This window comes from Oncorhynchus mykiss, chromosome 27, assembly GCF_013265735.2.
Source record: "Oncorhynchus mykiss isolate Arlee chromosome 27, USDA_OmykA_1.1, whole genome shotgun sequence".
NCBI lineage: Eukaryota > Metazoa > Chordata > Actinopteri > Salmoniformes > Salmonidae > Oncorhynchus > Oncorhynchus mykiss.
The window spans coordinates 6,406,427-6,420,204 of record NC_048591.1 but is presented as its reverse complement, the minus strand read 5'-3'; the positions used below and the strand labels follow the sequence as shown (position 1 = coordinate 6,420,204).

The following is a 13,778-nucleotide window of genomic DNA, read 5'->3' as shown; positions in this document are numbered from 1 at the left end:
TGATGTGTAATGAAAACATCAGGTGACGTGTTCTGAGAACATTGGCAACCATGTCCTGCATATGTTTGGTGGGAAGTTAATGGAATATTCTCCTAACCCTCAGAAAATGTTATTGTCAGACAGCACATCAGCACACAAATATTTGTAGCATATATTGTGACAGTAAATATCTATGATTCAACTGATTATGTTTTTATGCGAAAGTACTTACATCAAATGACCAGCAAGGGGCATAATAATTTTTGCATTTTATAACGCTGCAAATAGAAATAGAATATAGGCACTAGAAGTGTTCTGTGTCAAACGTATTAGCGATCCTACGACCGTTCTATGTATTACATTTCTATTTGCAGCGTCCTGCGACGTAACGTGTCCTGAACATGCCCCCCCCCCCCCCCCCCCCCCCCCCCCCGGTCGTCACTAGTTACCCTGGCCACAAAGTAATAAAACCTGTCTATTTCTACAATTTGTCTTCTTAAAATCTGATGTTAAACCTAACCCTAACCACACACCTTATGCCTATCCTTAAATTAGAACCAACAATATAATTTTGGTTTCAATGTTTTTGACATAACTTTGTGGCTGTGGTAACTAGTGGAAACACCATGCCCCTGGATATGCGATGACGTATGGACAACAAATAGTTGTTGGACTCGAGTAAGCTAACGTTACGTTAGCTAGCACAAGGACGAGGAGAGAAAACAGCGTCTTTGCATTCAAGCGCTTCTCGGGGAACGTCAATAAGCGGCATGTCTTTGTTTTAAAATAACAACCAAAAAGGAGATTATTGTTCAACAGTTAAATCATTTGGGTACGAGGACGAAACATGCTCCGGACTATGACGCTTGTTTTTCTCCTTGCCTAGTCGAGGATTGTGATGCGAGGTGCTCTGGTGAGACCACGAACGACATTCGGAAATTATTTTTCTTGAACTAGAATGATTGACTCAAAAACAAAGCATTTGGGTTTACCGAAAGGTGCATAAAACTACACCGGTCTAGATGTCATTGTTGGGCAACTACTTTAGCTAGCTTCATGCACATGAAATAGTATTTTGCTAACGTAATGGAGGCACCGTGGGTACAGTTTTAGCTAGCTGGTCACCCAAAATATAGCTATAACGTTAGCTAGCTTCCACATCCACTTTTAGAGTGTGCTGACCAACAAAATACAGAATACTGTAACATAAAACGGCTATCCATGCACTTTGTCGATATCTATCGTGGTTACCTAGCGTTAAATTAGCTAGCCAAACAAGTATAAACTAGATTGAGACTAGCAGCAGAATACATTGTTTCTCGGTTAGGAGGATTTGTCACGGTCGTTTGACACGAGGTGTTGCCTTTATCTCTTGATAATTTCACAACAATTTACCGTTCCTGGACATGTGATATGGTCAATTTATCAAAGGTTTTCTGAAATTACAATTTCAGGCTATAAATATCCTGAACTGCAGGCACGCATCACGTGTCAAACCAGTCAAATTTGCTTGCTTGAAAGTTGTCAATAATGTGCGAAATTATCTCTTGAAATAGCTGTTTTGTCAATCAATTACGTTAACACTCAAAAAACACTTATATTGTCATTGACAAAGTTGTAAACATTCTTGATGAAAGCATTTATTTTACAAATTATGTTAGCTATTGGAGGATCAAAGACCAACATTCAAAGGTTAGACTGACATCTACTCAAAGGTATCACTTTAAATATCTTGTGTCAAGTACAGAGTTCTCGAATCCAGTCAATTGCCAACACTGTCTTCCTGGAAATGAAAATATGAATGTCGAGGAGCAAGCTCTGGATTTGTGCAATGTCAAAAGGAAGAATAATGTTGGTGACAATACTACCAATAACTCGGAAGAGATCATTCCCCGGCTTTCGGAACTGATGGATGGAGATTTGTGTAAACAAGGCATTGGCAACGAAGCCGCCAACACGTCCTCTCTAGCCAAGCTCACAGACAACCCGCGAAGGGAGGACAACCACCGGTCAAAAGAGACACTAGAAATCGACGAAGTGAATGGGAATAAGAACAACAGCGTCCCAGATACCTCTGCAATAGTCAGTTCTGACTTTCACGTTTATCATGACGACCAACGCCAAGATGAGAGTATCAAGGATACAACGCCATTGTCCCTCATGTTTGCTATTGAGGAAGGGGATGATGGTGGGGATATGGACATTGGTGTGGATTTGAGTCTGGATGAAAGTGGCATGTTGGAGTCAGAACCTACAGACCAGGGACCATCCCTAGCAGAGGAGGCATCCTCAAGCAGTACCAATCCAGATTCATCGACTCCAGACGCTGTCACCGACAAGGAACCTGAGAAACCCTCAGAACAGGAGGACTCGCCACCTGTCACTGCCCCAGGAGAGGTCATCTCTCCAGCCCTGGATGAGGGGGATGATAAACACAAAAATGGCAAGAGGGTGACTTTTCCTTCAGATGAGGATATTGTCTCTGGAGCAGTGGAGCCCAAGGACCCTTGGAGACATGGTAATTTCTAACACTGTTTTCTAAGCTATATCTGCTTATGTTACTCATATGTTTAGGCCTTGTATGTGTGGCGTCCTTAGCCTTGCTGTGACCTCAAGCTGGGGATGCCATACAGTGCTCTTGAACTCTGACTGGCAAAGAGGGACACTGTCACGGTGTACCTTTCTGTTGTCCCTGGCCTAATAGAGGGTTTTGACGCTCACTAGACTTTGCACTTTTAGTGTTGGATTGTAGGGTTGGCGTGATACTCTGAAACATGAAGCAGATATAATTCATTGATGAAAACAGTCTTAATGTTAATAACAAACAGCATTATGTCGTCACCTAGAGTTACATTTGTTTATTTTGCAAGCTATAGCACCCACAGTTTGACAAAGTAGGTGTTTATAGGGCCATGGAGTTCAGTCTAATTTGGTGTTTTCTTCTGCCTTCCATAGCAACCATTAGACCCCAATCTGCAGTCACACCATTGTCAATTTCATCCCCAGGCAATACATTTCAATTTGAGTCATTTAGTAGACGCTCTTGTCCAGAGCAACTTACGGTACTGAGTACCTAGGGCCTATACAATACCTAGGATTTATATAAATCTATCAGACTCCCTTGTCAAAATGAAGAATTTAATCATCTTACACAGATGGCTTGACATATGAGAATACAAGGTGGGTAATGGTTCCGCATGGGCTTCTCCACCAGCTCAAAATGAAGTGAGTTCCCTTAGACGTCTCTGTGTCTTCTTCATGAGTCAGACCAGGCACTCCTTAAATACATGCCGTTTTAGTAGTGGGCACTGTTTATTTAGGGAAAACGCCTCAGTATTAGCCTGTGTTGTTGTATGTGGCTTGTAGTGATATTCCTTACATCTGCTATGTGGATAGAGGTGTATTAATTCTGAATGGACAATTTGTCTTTCTGTTTTGCATACAGAACAAGTCAAGTGTTTGTATGGCTGTGGGCTTATTTTTATAAGGATGCTGCAGTTTCTCTTGATTGAACATTTCCTGTAGGCACCCCAAGCACTTGCAGACCAGGTTCTTTAATGTAGGAGGGTCAGGTGTGGGTGGGGAGATTTCAGGGGATGCAAAAAAAGCAGCAAGGTTGACATACATTTTCAATCTCAATGTTCAATTGACTTGAAATGATCTGGATAGCTTCATAGTACTTTAACACCAAAACAAACCTACTCCCACCAAAAACAAACCTACTCAGACAGTTGTGTCCAATGAGGGTCAAGTGGGTGACCTTTACCATGTCACTAACTGAACACAGTTCAGTTTGTTTTACATGAGTTCCCAGATAGGAATAAAAATACCCTAATTCGTGCAATTAGATTTCACATCAAAACAGGAATTATCTCGATGGGTGGGGAAAATCCATGGCGACGTCTCTCCCCCCGTTACATCACGGCAGCTCCTGAGGTTACGGACATGGTCGCCAAGAAGTTATCGGTTTCAAAGGTCCAGTGGCCGGAGAGGGAGGGTGCCAGGGACATCACATGATTCAAGATAACATTCTGCCATCTAGGGTAGATGCATGACTGATATCTTGATTAGTGTGTGCATTCCTATATTTCTGTCAATACAATACCATCAGTCATGTCAGTTACACCGCCAACAGTAAATAGGACAAAATGGTGGTAGGGCTGGGCGACATGGACAAAATATCACACCACGATGTCTTTGACATTTATGATGGTATTTATGTTTTTAATAATAGTTGTAAATATGCTTTATGCGTAGTTCATGACCCTAGGTGGGCCTTTCTCCATTTATAGTGTTCAAGCCTACTCCAAGCAAAAATAATTTATAAATTTCTGCATTTCCTGCACTTTTAATGATAATTTCCACGCTGTGCCACAAAGTATGATATGGGCAAACAATATAGGCCAAGTTAATTGGTGAACTATTGGAATCATGGAAATATAATAATTATTCTGATTCTATAGTGTTAGGCTCTAAATAAGCAGAGTAACACTCACGGACGACGAGTAAAGCTCAGACCAAGTTTATTCACCCACTGGACCATGCAGCTGCATAAGACAGACATATTTACACAAGCACTGGTATTTAAACTTTCCTCCTATGCGGAGTCTCCTCACAAATCTGGACAGCCAATACATATCTGTTGCTAGACAGGACTTTAGCGATGCCTGTTCTTTCTCACTTCATCTGACCTGACCTCTGCCTAAATTCCTCACTCTTCCCAAACTCACGGCTGTCCTGTTGACTTGTACCAGACTGTGGCCCTTCTCCTTTCCATAGGATGTCTAACAATAACGTGCTCTGACAATGTAAGTGTTCTGCATTTCCGTCTCCCACAGTAACATGAATAAGGATATTTCAAGTTTAGAAGTGAGAACCCATCAATAGTTAGAATATAGTGGTCAGCATCTTGAATTAAACCCGGGAGGAATTATTGACAGGGTAAGAACGAATGTCTTGGTCAGTGTTTCCATGTGACCCTAATTAATGTTACATGACATGTTTTCTTACTTTGTGTAGCTAGCTAACATTCATGCTTCGCCTATTCCTCTCTAAGATAAGATACCGTTGTACAACCATGCTTATCTAGGCCTACACCAGCGCTGGTACCAGACAGTATTAGTTAGCTGCGTTTGCTCTGACTCTTGGAACATTTAGCAATCTAGCAAGCCAGCTAACTAGTGATTAGCATTAGTGGCTATCACTATTTTTAGCAACACCTTGCAAAGAAAAGACAAACGAGCAGATAGTTTGCAGACCATAAGATACACAAACGTAATAGTGTATAGCAGTGGTTCCCAAACTTTTTATCGTCCTGTACCCCTTCAAACATTCAACCTCCAGCTGCATACACCCTCTAGCACCATGGTCAGCGCACTCTCAAATGTTGTTTTTTGACAATATTTATTAAACACTAGAATGAGTGTGAGTATTTTTTTTCTCTGGAAAGTTCCTCCGTAATTGCGCACCTAGCTCACTCGGATGCTTCACTATATCACATTTGACATTGTCCGTAAGCTTGAGTTCATTTGCACACAACAAATAATACATTGATGGAAAGACCTGTGTATTGTCCTTGTAAATGCAGGCAGAGAAGAGCTCCAACTTCTTAATCAAAGCCTCAATTTTGTCCCGCACATTGAATATAGTTGCGGAGAGTCCCTGTAATCCTAGATTCTGATCATTCAGGCGAGAAAAAACATCATCCAGATAGGCCAGTCGTGTGAGAAACTCGTTATCATGCAAACAGTCGGACAAGTGAAAATGATGGTCAGTAAAGAGAACTTTAAGCTCGTCTCAATTTTTAAAAAAAATGTGTCAATTTAAAAAAAAAATTTATATTTTGCCCCTTGATAACCAGCGCACTTTTCTGTATGTTGTAAAAGTGTTACATGGTCGCTGCCCATATTATTGCATAATGCAGAAAATACACAAGTTCAGTTTTCTTGCTTTAACAAAGTTAACAATATTTTCACTAGTGTCCAAAATGTCTTTCAAGCCGCCAGGCATTCCCTTGGCAGCAAGAGCCTCTCGGTAGATGCTGCAGTATACCCAAGTGGCGTCGGGAGCAACTGCTTGCACGTGTGTTACCATTCCACTATGTCTCCCTGTCATGGCTTTTGCTCCGTCAGTACAGATACCAACGCATCTTGACCACCAAAGTCCATTTGATGTCACAAAGCTGTCCAGTACTTTAAAAATATATTATATATATCCTTGTTTGCAGAAGAGGATGTCTTCCTTAATTGACTCCACATAAATGTAACGGACATATACCAGGAGTTATGCCAGGCCCCGCCATGTCTGTTGAGTCATCCAGCTGTAACAAATATAATTCACTGGCTTGTATGCGAAGCAGTAATTGTTTCAAAACATTTCCTGCCATGTCACTGATGCGTCGTGAAACAGTGTTGTTTGATGAAGGCATTGCCTCTAGCTTTTTTGGCCTTTCCCCTCCAGCATTGTCCCAGCCTTATCTGCAGCAGCAGGAAGAATTAACTCCTCCACAATAATATGGAGCTTGCCTGTCCTAGCCACTCGGTAGCTCACCATATAAGATGCTTCTAGCCCCTTCTTATTAATGGTATGTTGCTTTTATACATGTCTTACTACTCGAAAGTTGTATTAATTCTCGCTCAAAAAAACTCCTGTGGCGTATTTTTCAAATGGGCATGTTTCCTTTCAAAATGTCGTGAGAGAGTAACGGTCAATGTGATTGGATGTTTATTGTTTGACTAGGCTACCTTACCTGTATTTGACATTGTGTTGTTATTTTGCCTAACACTAAATGGTTTAATTTTATTTTTGGCAGTGAAACGAGGCTAAAAAATCGCACTCAAATGTATAGCCCCGTTGGAAAATCTAAATGGACAGTTTGAAAATGTGAATCACGGTTTTATTTGGTGTACCCGCGACGGCATTGCCTACCCAGCTTGGGAATAGCCGGTGTATAGAACCCTTGTGGAAAGTAGCACGCCACCAACATTGTTGCGTGTTTATTTTTTAATGTAACTTTTTTTTAAAAAACTAGGCAAGTTAGTTAAGAACAAATTCTTATTTACAATGACGGCCAAACCCTGACAACGCTGGGCCAATTGTGTGCCGCCCTGTGGGACTCCCAATCATGGCCGGCCAATCACAGCCTGGATTCGAACCAGGGTGTTTGTAGTCACACCTCTAGCACTGAGACACAGTGCCTTAGACGGCTGTGCCACTCGGGAGCCCGTCGGTCTGACCATGCAGAGGGAACGGCAAGAAAGTGCTCGTTACTCCGTTGTCGAGCAACTGCTCTATCCTCGAGTGACAGTGGCATGCAACAGAGGGGGAGAGATGACTGAAGTAGCAAATAGCGTAAACTATAGAAACTGACATTACACGCCAGAGCTGCGTATCACATTTAACAAACCAAACATTGAAATACCGTTATAGAAGGTAAAGTAAATACTCAAAGCTGTCAGTGCATCAATACCTGTATAGAGTCAAATACGGTATACCACCCAGCCCTAAGTGGTAGATATCTCGGGCCAATGTTAAATGAGTTTTAATCATGATGATAACCCGTCTATTGTAAGTGCTGCAGAAGACTGAGCGATGTTGTCTACTGATGTGTTACTCCCTCAACACGTTCATAATTTCCATTTTCACCATCTGAAACATCCAGATCTAGACATCCCAGGAAGTTTGAGGCATGGGCCTAGTATTCATAACAAGCGTGCAGTGTCCTCGATCCCATCCAGTATCCTTGTCTGCCTTTTGTCTTTCCTTCCTCTTCTTTGATATTGCATGAAGGAGTAGGCCTAGCCTAGATCTCTCTGTCTGTGCGTTTCTTGGTTCAGCTGTCTTTCCCAGGGTCATGTTCACTCATGGAGAAGTGTGTCTTGAGCGGGTGTGATGGGCAGTGACTGATCCAACCGTGGCCCAGGAAATGAAACGTATCTCCATCCCCGCCCCCCCCCCCCCCGAGCCTCTTCATGGTTCATTTGGACTCGATCATCGTCACCATGGCTCCGGCCTGGAGACTTCCTTGTCTCACAGGTCTAGGATCAGCTCTTCACTGCCCAAACATCATCTAAGCAGTCAGGAGGAACAAACTTGGCCTCAAGTGCTTAGTGCTGCTCTCTCCACCTGGTGCAGACCCAGAGACGGGATGCTTCTCCATTTTATTCACACTGTGCTAGACTAGAGGTAGGCATAAGATGAATTCACTAGGTGTGATATTTTGACATCAAAATCAATCAAATCAATCAAACTGTAGGCTCTTATTTCCATAGTGGTTTAGGCCTGTTTGTAGTAGTAGCTACAAGTCATGAAATTGTATAGCCTTTCTTTGTTGTCTCACATGCTGACATGTTCAGAATGGTCATAGTTTATGTGGCTTCTAGGATACAAGATGCCTTACGAGATGGTGTCTGTTTAGTTTCTGCGGCGCTTGTGGATAGATGTAGGTAGATGTCACGATGTAGTTTGCCATTGAAATTAGAGGTCGACCGATTAATCGGAATGGCTGATTGATTAGGGCCGATTTCAAGTTTTCATAACAATTGGAAATTGGTATTTTTGGGTGCCGATTTAAAAAAAAAAAAATATATATATATATATATATATATACTATTTAACTAGGCAAGTCAGTTAAGAACACATTCTTATTTTCAATGACGGCCTAGGAACGGTGGGTTAACTGCAGTGGTGGGCCAGCAAAGCCTTCTCTGCTGGCCTAAACATCATCAGAATATACTTTTAAAAAATATATATTTTCCCACAAATATATATACAATTATTCCCCAGAGAGTACTCTTCATTTCATAGCTTTCCTCTTGGTTGCACTGCTTCCAGCCCCAGGTTGAGATTTGGAGGGCTGGTCTTTATGTTAGATCTTTTATCCAATCATATTCAGCCATCATGTGTTGCCAGGGGTCTAAAATCTGCCCTCAGGCCTTCAGAATCAACAGTGCGGGCGCTTGTAGCTTAAAGTGTTACACAGGAGCCAGCTAGCAGGCGTAGTGCGTGCACGTCTTTTGATTGAATTACCAATATTGAGAGGCAGGTCCTATGGGCAGGTCTATGCAGAACCTCAGAACTAGGAATCTGAATTTGATAAACAAATTAATTTGCGTACTACTAAGCTGTTTTTTCAACCCACAATGGCGGAAGGACGAGAAGATATCGATTTGGTCGAGGATATAATTATAACGCCATTCTCAAGACAAACTTTTCAAGAAAAGTTAGACATTGTAAGGAGAGGTCGGCCGACGCTACAAAGCCTGTCACAGGCGGGAAAGGGGTTTGTTTGCCACTTTCAAAGTTCCAACTACGAGCGCTATCAATGGCTCACAGGCTCCGAGAAGCACTGCAATCTGTACTGCTGGGAATGCCTATTATTACAATTGAGCGAGAGCCTGTCTGTTACGCGAATGCAATAGAAGCCAGGGTAAGTTGCTAGCTAGCATTAAACTTATCTTATAAAAAACAATCAATCAATCATAATAGTTATATAGTTAACTACACATGGTTGATGATATTACTCGTTTATCTACCATGTCCTGCGTTGCATCGATGCAATGCAGGGGGATGATTTAACAAAAGCGCATTTGCGATAAAAGCACAATCGTTGGACGACTGTACCTAACCATAAACACCAATGCCTTCCTTAAAATCATATTAACCTCTTGAAGCTAGGGGGCACTATTTTTATGTTTGGAAAAACATAAAACTGTCAAAATATTGTCTGTGAGTATAACAGAACTGATATTGCAGGCGAAACCCTGAGGAAAATCTAATCAGGAAGTGCCTCTTATTTTGAAACCCTTCTGTTCCTATGCATGCCTATCCTCCATTTAAAGGGATATCAACAAGCATTTCGCTACACTCGCATTAACATCTGCTAACCATGTATGTGACAAATAAAATGTGATTTGATTTGAACCAGATTCCTTTTTCTCTGGCTTCCCTAAGGTGTCAACAGTCTTTAGACATAGTTTCAGGCTTTTATTTTGAAAAATGAGCGTGAAAGATCACGTAAGTGGATAGGTGGGGGCTCTCAGAGGGAGTTTTGCGCTACAGAGTAAAGCCGCCATTGTTCCTCCCGCTGTTATTGAAAAACCTACACACCCGGTTGATATATTATCGAATATATATTTTAAAAACTACCTGAGGAATGATTATAAAAAACGTTTGACATGTTTCTGTGGACATTATGAAGACTATTTGGAATTTCCGTCTGCGTTGTCGTGACCACTCTTTCCTGTGGATTTCTGAACATAATGCGACAAACAAACGTCGGTATTTTGGGTATAAAAATAATCTTTATGGAACAAAAGGAACATTTGTTGTGTAACTGGGAGTCTTGTGAGTGCAAACATCCAAAGATCATCAAAGGTAAACGGTTAATTTGATTGCTTTTCTGATTTTCATGACCAAGCTTCCTGATGCTAAGTGTACATAATGCTATGCTAGGCTATCGATAAACTTACACAAACGCTTGGATTGCTTTCGCTGTAAAGCATAATTTCAAAATCTGAGATGACCGGTGGATTAACAAAAGGCTAGCTGTGTTTTGCAATATTGCACTTGTGATTTCATGAATATGAATATTTTTTAGTAATATTATTTGACTGTTGCGCTATGCTATTCAGCGGTTGCTGACAAATTATCCAGCGACAGGGATGGGTAACGTCAAGAAGTTAATGACCAAAGGCTCGTTATTCTGTGTGTTATTATGTTATAATTAAGTCTATGATGTATTATTATTTTTAGTTTTTTTACCTTTTATTTAACTAGGTAAGTCAGTTAAGAACAAATTCTTATTTTCAATGACGGCCTAGGAACAGTGGGTTAACTGCCTGTTCAGGGGCAGAAGACAGATTTGTACCTTGTCAGCTCGGGGGTTTGAACTTGCAACCTTCTGGTTACTAGTCCTATAAATACTATAACTACAACCTAAAACCTCTTACCCTGGAATATTGAAGTCTCATGTTAAAAGGAACCACCAACTTTCATATGTTCTCATGTTCTGAGCAAGGAACTCAAACGTTAGCTTTCTTTTTTATAAGAAAGCTAACTTTTACTTCCCCAACACTTTGTTTTTGCATTATTTAAACCAAATTGAACATGTTTCATTATTTATTTGAGGCTAAAAATGATTTTTATTGATGCATTATATTAAGTTAAAATAAGTGTTCATTCGGTATTGTTGTAATTGTCATTATTACAAAAAAAATAAAAAATCGGCCGATTTAATTGGGATCGGCTTTAAAAAAAAAAATCATAATCGGTCAACCTCTAATTGAAATACACATCCACTGGGTGTTGTAGAGACTAGCCTCGATAATATTGAAGGGGATTTTTTAATCTGAACAAATTGATAGATGAAACTATTCCCTGCATAGTGTCACCCTGCAGTGAAATTGTACAAGGAGTCCTAGCCTCTTTTGTCCTGGAGCACTTCCCCAGTCCTGGCTGGGGATTGGATGTTGCATAATTTCCTCCAGATTCCTGAACTTCCCATCATGACTCTTAGCAGCTTTGCTTCCTCTCCTCCCTCCTTATTCCCCCTCCCTTTCCCTCTCTCATCCTTCCCCTTTCCCTCTCTCGTCCATCCTTTCTCCTTCTCTCGGGCATTCGTGGGAAAACCATGTGCTGACCCCTTACATCAGTGGTTCGTTCCCAACCTTTTTTGTTTACTGTACCACCAACTGAGTTAGCTCTGCCCGGAGTACCCCTGACGTACACCCTCAAGTGCATTAACATTTTTACTAGTAAGCCTACGGTCTCATTAGTCTTCTCAACTACCCCTGTGGTTAGGCCAAGTACCCCCAGGAATCCCCTGGTTGGGAACCAGTGCCTTACATTATGCTAGAAGCTTGTGGGCTATTGTTGGTTCTTCCATTGACGTATCATACAAATGAGATTAGTTGATAATAGTAAATATTCTGATTCTGTTAGCTACACTGTGTTTTGTTATAAGTGAAAGCAATTTTCCCCTGAAGAAAATAATAAATTGAATGCTGGATCTCATGTCAAAACAAAGAAGGCCCACTTGGAAATTGGCACCAGTAATGAACTGACCCTTGAAGTCTGATTATCCTCTTTAGTGACGTTAGGCTATGTGATGTGCCTCTGGACCAGAGTTGGACCTGACAGGCCTAAACACTTTGTTGTTGAGCCTGGGCCAACGCTTTTACTTGGCTGCAGTTTGCAGTGTGTTTTTTGTACTGTCTGTCCTGCTCTGCCCCTGCAGCTTGAGGTCATGACATGAACCCTGCCCTTTTAACTGTGTATGTCTGAACTTCAGTCATGGATATTGGGACTGTAGCCAGTGTGCTCAGAGGCCACCATTTTGACCAGCGTGTTTACACGGGGTAGCTGCTCTCCTCCACTTATGAAAACAACGTACCTCTAGGTAGAGGTCGACCGATTAATCGGAATGGCCGATTTAATTAGGGCCGATTTCAAGTTTTCACAACAATCGGAAATCGGTATTTTTGGACACACGATTTGGCCCCCCAAAAATTACACCTTTATTTAACTAGGCAAGTCCGTTAAGAACACATTCTTATTTTCAATGATGTCCTAGGAACGGTGGGTTAACTGCCTTGTTCAGGGGCAGAATGACAGATTTTTACCTTGTCAGCTCTGGGATTCAATCTTGCAACTCTACAGTTAACTAGTCCAACGCTCTAACCACCTGCCTCTCATTGCACTCCACGAGGAGCCTGCCTGCCTGTTAAGCGAATGCAATAAGAAGCCAAGGTAAGTTGCTAGCTAGCATTAAACTTATCTTATAAAAACAATCGATCAATCATAATCACTAGTTAACTACACATGGTATTACTAGTTTATCTAGCGTGTCCTGCGTTGCATATCATTTATTATATATGCAACGTAGGGGGATGATTTAACAAAAGCGCATTTGTGAAAAAAGCACAATCGTTGCATGACTGTACCTAACCATAAACACCAATGCCTTTCCTAAAATCAATACACAGAAGTATATATTTTTAAACCTGCATATTTAGCTAAAAGAAATCCAGGTTAGCAGGCAATATTAACCAGGTGAAATTGTGTCACTTCTCTTGCGTTCATTGCACACAGAGTCAGGGTATATGCAACCGTTTGGGCCGCCTGGCTCGTTGCGAACTAATTTGCCAGAATTTTACGTAATTATGACATAACATTGAAGGTTGTGCAATGTAACAGGAATATTTAGACTTAGGGTTGCCACCCGTTAGATAAAATACCGAACGGTTCCGTAGTTCACTGAAATAATAAACATTGTGTTTTCGAAATGATAGTTTCCGGATTTGACCATATTAATGACCAAAGGATCGTACTTCTGTGTGTTATTATGTTATAATTAAGTCTATGATTTGATATTTGATAGAGCAGTCTGACTGAGCGGTGGTGGGCAGCAGCAGGCTCGTAAGCATTCATTCAAACAGCACTTTCGTGCGTTTTGCCAGCAGCTCTTCCCTGTGCTTCAAGCATTGCGCTGTTTATAACTTCAAGCCTATCAACTCCCGATATTAGGCTGGTGTAACAGATGTGAAATGGCTAGCTAGTTAGCGGGGTGCGCTCTAATAGCGTTTCAATTGGTGACGTCACTCGATCTGAGACTTGGAGTAGTTGTTCGATGCTTCGAGGGTGGCTTTTGTGGAGCGATGGGTAATGATGCTTCGAGCGTGGCTGTTGTTGTGTTCCTGGTAAATAAATAAAAAATCGGCAGATTAATAAATTAATCGGCATCGGCTTTTTTGGTCCTCCAATAATCGGTATCGCTGTTGAAAAATCATAATCGGTCAACC

At 41.3% G+C, this 13,778-nt stretch overlaps 1 protein-coding gene across 3 annotated transcripts in view; it reads left to right on the top strand.

The window, feature by feature from the left end:
- The first annotated feature begins 492 nt into the window (after window positions 1-492).
- The window catches only part of LOC110507413 (protein phosphatase 1 regulatory subunit 37), a 52,670-nt gene continuing 39,384 nt past the window's right edge, over window positions 493-13,778 (top strand). The window contains exons 1-2 of one of the 3 annotated variants that reach the window (XM_036965561.1): window positions 493-892; window positions 1,727-2,497. In XM_036965561.1, coding sequence (XP_036821456.1) covers window positions 1,777-2,497 — 721 coding nt within the window. In that variant the 5' untranslated portion in view covers window positions 493-892; window positions 1,727-1,776. Of the gene's footprint in view, window positions 2,498-13,778 lie in introns of all 3 variants that reach the window. The other 2 variants (XM_036965562.1, XM_036965560.1) reach the window with 2 other exon arrangements.